The following is an 8590-nucleotide window of genomic DNA, read 5'->3' on the forward strand; positions in this document are numbered from 1 at the left end:
CCGGCCCAATATCCAAGCCATCCATCAAGTGGGTCCAAGATTGTAGATGTATTCTTCAAAAGATAAAAACTGGTCTGCTCAATGAGATTGCTCCAGCGTTAGAAACGGGTAGATGGTTTAGAAAACTTCAGTCATATGTTTGTTTCTCAAACTATGCCATCTGATTCTTGATATTGGTTATCTTATCTCTACATATGGCACTTAGCAGTACCCCTTTAGTGGTTGGAGAGCATCTCTCTCACTTATGTGCCATGACCACACGTTCAAAGCAAGTTCTTTGTGGCCTCTGTGCTTGTGAACTGCTCTTCAGTGACAATATCTCTTCTTCCCAAATCACCCTCAGCAAATATTTATAAGAAAACATTGTGGACCATTGACGCAGGGGAGGACGTGAGGTCGAGCACTGTCTTCCTCAAGAGGATAACTATTCCGAATCCACAGAACTTCTCTGGACTCCTCACAGAGACTTCTCGAATCCACGAGGAAAGAAAGCAGGAAATAGAAATAAATTCTAATAAATTCGAATTTGATTAATTCATCAGTAAAAACGAGTTCACAACCCTTTAAATAGGGGTACCAAGCAATGAGAAAGAAATCAGAATCAAACTACAACTCAAACTCCTAGAATCCGCGACTTACTATAAATAGTAAACTTACTATTGATAGACGGTCGTGATGTCTACTAGTGCGTAAGGTTTTCGGCCAAAAATAGTAAGTGTCCTATTTGGCTTCACCAAACCGTTCTCCTAATTATTTTAAGCTCTTTTCACGTTGGGCGCAACTCTTAAAGCCCGACGGATGAAGAGTTATAATCAAACTAAAACTTACTATTTATAGTAAAAATGAAATTAAAACAGGGAAACGACCATCGATCAAGGGGTTTTCACAATTTCGAGCTGTGTAACCCGGCATAGCGGGGCTGGTTGGCTAAAGTAGCTCGTTCTACCCCAAAATCATATATTTTACGTCAGATAACTCATTCCGGATTGCGAGATACGCCCGATCTAAGGTCCGATGGTCCGGATCACTTCTGTCGTCGACCGGGCCTTTTCTGATCCATCTTGGCCATGAAACTGTCCGCAACCCGCTCTACATCAACCATTCATTTGTAGGCCATTGACTTGAGAGTTTAGAATCTTCCCAATCCATATTAGACTCTTTTTTAGATTTCAATGCTATTTATTTTTAAAGAAAAGAAAAAAAGAAAAAGAAAAAAAAGGCAGCAACATGAGATTTCACTTCTTTTGAATGTTCATGCCATTCTACTTGAGCTACCTTTTGTAAGGCTAGGATGTTTGAGGCATGGTCCATCTTCTGTGGGGCCCACAGTGAATTTAGGCAGGCTGGTTAGATCATCCGATGGGTAGCAGGTGTCTGTTGAACATGGACCATCAATCATTTTCCCTATAGCTGTTCATCTTTCTCATAATTTGTGGCCCACCTGGTGGCTGGACTGACATGGACCATCCTTGTTTTTGGGATGTCCTATGTGGGATTCATCTTACTGAGAGAAATCAAGGATGTTTGATTTGCGTAGTAGTATAATCACTTTTCTGTAAGAATTCTATAAGGTGGGCCTTATTGATCAATAGTCTGGATTGTCCTAAGGGTTGGATAATGTGATCGGGTATACCAGTGGGCCCCACTAAGTTGTGGTACATTCAGAAATTCATATGAGTAGAGTGCTACAAGTGTGATACACACACAGTATTCTATAACAACTACGATTGTTAAATTCATGTGGAGCCATAGGGAGAAGAGTTTTGATTGGTTTCAAACTCCTCTGCCCCCTACACTATAAAACAGGGCTGGGTCCCCAATCCAATACAACCGACAGAAGTTTCAGCCCCATCACAGCTTATCTAAGGGTATAAGGAGAGGAAGACTTCGTCATCCTATCTACAGCAACGACGTCTCAATCAGGTATACCATCTATTCAGATTTCTAGATCTCCATGTCCAATGCACATAAGATCCTTTGGCTATTCCGCATCAAAGTCTTACATTTTCTAGATGCAAGGATTTGATTTGTAATGGTCATGAACAGGACTCTCTTCATGAGGTAGAGATGTGAAGTGATCGATTCTAAGGCCGCTTTTCAGTCATGAATTGAGAGGTGATGATGCTAACTAGGCCTGGAGTGATTAGATTCATACAGGCTTTTCTATATTTTTCAAAGAGAAATGCTAGTATGCAGCTTCCGTTACAAAAATACCATATGGCCATTTCCTCACCGTAACATGCGGCAAATATCAGTGGCGGTTGGGATTGTTGATCTGATAAGTGCCGCCACATTGATAGACCATACCCCAAAAGCAAGAAAACAGATCAAAGGTCCACATTCAATCTCAAAACATGCATTTCTCCATTTGTGAGTCCATTTAAATAATTCTTTGGGCATGTTTGGATACACTGTCAAACAAAGTGGAAATAAGTAGACTCCATATCTCAATTACATCCAAGATTGTTTTGAAAGAAAACACACTGCAACTTGATGTTTTTGTTATATACGCATGATTAAACTGAGTTTTCACAATTCAAATTGTTTATGCTTCCAAACATGACGGGAGCATTGCTATCTTCTTGAACTCATCTCTAGGGTGTTGGTTTGTTTCTTCCAATCCATTGATAAATTTCTATCCAATTAGCCCATTTTGGTCAGTTTGGACAAATCAAAAGCCCAAACTGAGCTGAAACCAATCGAAATGGGCTGAACCAGACAAAACTGACTGGACTCATTCAAGAACTAAACCAAGTAGACTTAGTTTCATCTGATTTTTGATTCCATCTCATAGAGGTTCTTGTGACCGAATATTTTGTGTTAGTGAATATTGTGTTGCTTTGAGTTTTCCCCCCCTACAGACTAGGCGTTGCATGTTCATGAAGGACAAATTATTTCATTCCACTGACATGCATCTTTCTGAGGACCTGTCGAGGTATATTATGTGAAATGAGTCAAATCACTTTCCTCAAGTTGAAGTGTTCACTACCCAAATCCTCAAATACCTTAATTCATGTTTAGATTTCACATATGCATCTATTACTTCATTTATTCATTTCTTATGAAGGCATGCACTAATTTGATTTCTACATTTTTATCCATTCAATGAACATGCCACAACTTACAAACAATCTTGAAGGTGATTAGATGAAAAATGAATGAAAGGGTGGCCATGATATGTACCAAGGGAGGATACATTAGAACATGACATCTCTCCCTTAACTCAGCCTTCAGAAAAGCTGGTGAACTCCCAAATATCTGACTGATGGAAAAAAGACCTATTTGAATTTTGCTCAGGGTGTGAAGGGAGCGAAAACAACCACGGAATTGTGCCCACCGAAGCCAAATGAGTTGGATATAGCTGCCATACGTAAGAAAGAGTGAGTGTTGAAGCAAAAGAAGGATGAAAGATAAACAACTGGTCGAAAAGTATCGGTCACAATTTATTTTTATTTTTATTTTTTAAAAAAGAAGAAGAAAGAGATGAGCATTGTGCTTTGAACATACCAACATGAACATCGTGGCTTTTCTTCGTGTTTGGAACTGTATCGATACTTACATCAGGTTCCAAGTTCTACACAAAAGAAACAAATGGAAGTTGAATAAAGAGTATGATCATTAGCAGTAATTAAAAGGAAAATCGTACTGGAATTGGAGAGGATGTTGGTAAAGCAGCAGTACAAATTGGTTGATGGTTGGATGTAGCCAACCAGTAGTGATGGCCTTGATTGTTGCTATGGCTTCCAATCCACCAGCAGCTCCAAGACAGTGTCCAATCATAGACTGAAATAGAAGGGATGCACATCAAAAGAATGGAAAGGCAGTGGAATTTTCGGTAACAAGAATACAAGAGCCCCATTAAAATTGTTTTAAACGGGCTTTTTTTTTTTTTGGTTTGGAATTGAATGGGGCAAGAGTTCTCACCTTAGTTCCGTTCATTTTCATTTCAGAAGTGTCCTTGAAGACCTTCTTGATAGCATTAACCTCTGCTAGATCCCCTGCAAGCGTTGATGTCGCATGTGCATTCACATAATTCACCTGTAAGTTTCGATAGTTCTCATTTCCATTAGAGTCCAAAGGGAAGTTGAAAAGAAATGAAATCTAGTTCGATAAAATCATTAGTTTTGTCTGTCAATGGTGACCATTTTGAGATTATCAAAGCTGCCTTTGTGTGCTCAGTTGATATGAATTGCAATGTCTGAATCCAATGAAGCGGAAATGACTGAACTGGGGCCTCTCTCACACCGTCCATAATGAGGGACAAGCCCCCAATGGAAATTCCGATCATTTGAATTCCATGTTGAAATGGTGGAATTTGCTGTTAGAGGTTGCTCATCATCATATGGAATTGCAATTGAAAATACTGAGCAGAATTAAATTAGTCTGGTACAATATCTGTGCTTTATATTGCTCACCTCCTCCGGCGAAACTCCTGCGTCTTCCAAGCTCTTGATTATGCAAGAAGAAACCCCGAGGCCATCGGATCGAGGATCGGTCATGTGATGTGCATCGCAGGTTATTGCCCCTCCTAAATACTCCGCAATTATATTTGCTCCTCTATTTCTTGCATGCTCCAAGCTCTCCATGACCTTCAAACATATCCAAATTGCAAGAATAAATGTAATGCCAGTGGGCCTCATCATGGAAGGGTCCTTGTCCCAAATCTCCCCTACCAGATGATCATATCCATCCAATGAAGACCGACAATTACAACCTGAGGTCCACAATGGCTGGGGGCTTAATTGGACAGTAAGAATCATCTAAAGGAGCTGACTTCTGGGGTACCTACCACCACTGTAGGGCCCACAATATGAACAATCAAGATCACCAGAGATTAGCTCAATGCACAAAAAGAATTTAGCGGTTAGATGATCTACCAGCACGCCGGAGCCTTCGCCCATGACAAAACCATCACGGTCTTTATCCCATGGCCTTGATGCTTTCTCAGGTTCGTCATTCCTCTGCGACAGAGCCCTACATGCTATAAATCCGCCGACACCAGTAGGCAATACCGCAGCTTCAGTTCCGCCAGCAACCATGATATCTGCTTCACCCCTTCTTATGTGATTCGCTGCAGCATAGAAGCAGTAGTTTGCAGTCGCACATGCTGTTGATATGGAGTAATTCGGTCCCATTAGCCCTGTATCGATTGCTAACAGCGCAGATCCCATATTGGTGATGGAATAAGGGATGAAAAAGGGAGTGATTTTCTTGTAACCCTTCTGTATCAGAGATTCAACGCCATTGCTGAAAGCTGTTAAACCACCCATCCCAGTTCCTACCAGTACTCCAATTCTGGATTTGTCCATCTGCACAATCGAAACAGCAAGAATGTTTTGTTACCATATAATCTCCTAAGGTTGGTGTTAATAACCTAACCACCATGGCAAAAACCACAGGACTGATGGAGCACGTCAAGTTAAGTTATTAAACCCTTGGGATCATAACATTCCACCACGCTCCGCGGCCAATGTCCATAGTGGCTCATTCTGTGGCAGCAAGACTGATGGAATGCGTCAAGTTAGGATATTAAACCCCTGGGATTGTAACAGTTGGTCAAGCAAAATTTTTCTCCTGGCAAGCAATAAACAATCCCACATGTGCTACATTGAAGTGTGTTCAAGAACTGGGCCGTTTATCAGGTGTGCCCCATCTTTTGGTCTGTGGCCTGAAAATCGGGTCGCCTGGTCATAAGGGGGGCACAAGTATAAGAAAAATGCAATGCTAAATCTCTTGGCTTATGGGTCACATTCAAAGGATGCATGTGGCCCACTGTGTCAGTGGATCAGTCCATGGCATAATCACTTGGGGGTCCAGCTGATGAATGCGCTGGATAATTTGATCCTACAGTCTTGAGTAGCCAGAGCTACGTTCTAAACAATTTGAATTGATTCAATTATACAAATTCTGTGTTGCTTTTTTTAAAGGAATCTGACTTACGTTTTCCAAGATATCTGGACTGAGTTCAGCATCTTCAAGGGCTCTTCTGCCCGCGACAAGGCAATACCTCCAGCAGTCATCGAGCCGACGGTCGTTCTTTCCATCGATATAACCTTTGGAAGAGAAATCACGAATCTGACCTGCAAATCTGACAGAGAATGTAGAAGCATCGAACCTGTCGATCGTGCTGATCCCGCTCTCTCCTTCCAGTAGTTTATTATAAAATGTATCAATGTCATTTCCAAACACTGAAACCAGGCCCATTCCCGTAATGACAATTCGTTTCTTGGGATCCGTTTCCCGTTTTGGAGCTGCAATGGTGGGGGTTGCCACAGCCTTGACTGGCCTGAATTTTGGAGCTAAGAAAAGAAACCCAAATCAAATAAATCAAATAATTCAAGACGATCATTGGAGAGATGTTAAATAACAACATGGTGATGATGACAATATTTTTTAAGTGGATATTGATATTGGCTGTGTTTGGATGCTCAATTGGGTCCAATTGCAAACAGTCAAGTATAATTGATAGCAACGGACATGTTCGCAATGAGGAAGAAACCCTATCAACGTTTCCGGAAGTCCAACTTGAAAGTAACGTGACTACAATTTTTTAGAGCCCAGACCATCAATATGAATGCTAACGAATGATTCTAGAGTTCAGCCATCTCAATTTTATTTAACTAATAATTGTGATCCAATTGTGATGTAGAGCAGGTTGCGGACATTTTCATGGCCAAGATGGACTAGAGAAGGCCCAATCGGAGGTGGAGGTGATCAAGTCTGTCAGAACCTTAAAATAGTCGTATCTCGCAATCTGGAATGAGTTTTTTGACATATCATATATGATTTTGGGTAGAAGCTACTTTATCCAACCAACTGCTATGCCAGGTTGCCCACGCCGGATTTGCGACATTCTATCATATCGACGGTCGAAAGTCCATTTTATTTCCATTTTTACTATAAATAGTAAGTTTTAATTCATTCATAACTTTTGATGCTTCGAGTTTTAGGAGTCGTGCCCAACATGAAAAGGGCTTAGAAAAATTAGGAGAATAACGTGGTTAGGCCAAATTGGACACTTACTATTTTTGGCTAAAAACCATGACTGTCTACAAATAGTAAGTATACTATTTATAGTAAGTCACGTTTTTAGGGAGTTTTGAGTCTGAAACTCCGTCCTAGGTTTGAGTTCACTATTTAAAGGATTGTAATTTCATTTTTAAAAAATCATAAATCAATTTATTAGAATTTATTTCTATTTTTACCCCTCGTAAATTTGAGGAAGCTCTGTGAGAAGTCCAAAGAGCTCTGCGGATTTGGAGTAGTTATCCCTGAGGAAGACGGTGATCAACCTCATCACGTCCTCCCCTGCGTCAAATTGATAGTGCATCCAAACATGCCATAATGTGCCAATTCATCTTCTTGTAGTCTAAATCAACAGATCCTATAAAGAAAGACTGAGAGAGAAAAAAGAAGCAGATACCCACATAGGATATGAATCAAACATCTCCCATGCTCTTTACTACTGTACAGCTTGTAAATTGTTACATGACCATAACAAGTTCGAAAAACCTTTTTTTTTTTTTTTTTGGAATTTTGCCATTTCCAGTACTTCAAAGATTCTTTTTAGTTTAATTGGCATAAATTAGATACATTAATTAGTCTAAAAATACTCAGATTAAAATCTGTAATATATATGTGCATTCACTGGACTAATGTTAATACCTAGAATACAAGTTTCTATCTTTTGATTGCCATAAGATTAGAAATGTATATGTAAGACGTGCCAAGGATCTTCAGAAAATCCAAACTCCAAAAAACAGTTATTCTGATTCGTATCATATGCCGAGCTAAAATTCAAGGGGAAAACACAAACACACAATGGAAAGCAATTTCACAGCTTGCAAATCAATCAAGGTTGGTGTACTTATCAATTCTCTTTAGTAAATATCAGAACTGAAATAGTACAGAAGTTCAATTCAATTCAAAAATAATAATAATAATAAATAAATAAATAAATAAAAATAAAGGAAAATGAGTGCATGCAAATCAAGCAGGGAAGGTGTAGACATGGATACAATAGAAAACAAGCAAACCCCAAAAAAGGAAAATGGGTGCATTCAAATCATCAGGTGGTGATTCCGATGCGAAAAAAGGCCGGTCCTCTCATCAGGTGAGCCACACACGTAGATTTCTCTAAAACTGTCGATTTTTCTCAGACAAGTCGGGTTCTCCTGATGAGTGGACCGGCCTGATTTCTGGGCCAGGGTGTGTTCGCAGCGGGACGTACCTGATGAATGGACTGGATGCCCTACGTACATGCACCGAGTTTGAATGTGGGCAGCGAGGCGCCCCTTCAATCTCTCCTTGCATCGAGTGGCTTTAGCATTTCTCCTCAAACCAATGCAGCAGTGATGGAGTGAATGACACTCGCTTGAGGAAGCAAAAGACCCACTTGGGTTCCTTGCAGATGCAGCCATTTGCTTGTTTTCCAATGGCCGCAAGCCATTGTACTTAAGCAGAGCAGCTGCATTCCCACTCAATCCTCTGTTCCCATATACCAAGTCAGAAGAACAAAAACCAGCCATTACTCCCATCTCTCTCTCTCTCTCTCTCTCTCTCAGCGATATAAGAGAGTTCTGGGTATGAA

At 40.3% G+C, this 8590-nt stretch overlaps 1 protein-coding gene across 1 annotated transcript; it reads right to left on the bottom strand.

Annotated features, from left to right (window-relative positions):
• Positions 1–3002: 3002 nt before the first annotated feature.
• LOC131241184 (3-oxoacyl-[acyl-carrier-protein] synthase I, chloroplastic-like) lies at positions 3003–8590 on the bottom strand. Its single transcript, XM_058239897.1, has 8 exons — positions 8231–8590; positions 5941–6299; positions 4878–5309; positions 4416–4589; positions 3925–4038; positions 3682–3783; positions 3508–3574; positions 3003–3361 (listed from the first exon to the last, which is right to left on the bottom strand). Exons 1-8 carry the CDS (start codon positions 8535–8537, stop codon positions 3294–3296), a joined length of 1623 nt encoding a protein of 540 aa, XP_058095880.1. The 5' UTR covers positions 8538–8590; the 3' UTR covers positions 3003–3293.

The sequence above is a fragment of the Magnolia sinica genome, chromosome 3 (assembly GCF_029962835.1).
Source record: "Magnolia sinica isolate HGM2019 chromosome 3, MsV1, whole genome shotgun sequence".
In the NCBI taxonomy this organism is placed as follows: domain Eukaryota; kingdom Viridiplantae; phylum Streptophyta; class Magnoliopsida; order Magnoliales; family Magnoliaceae; genus Magnolia; species Magnolia sinica.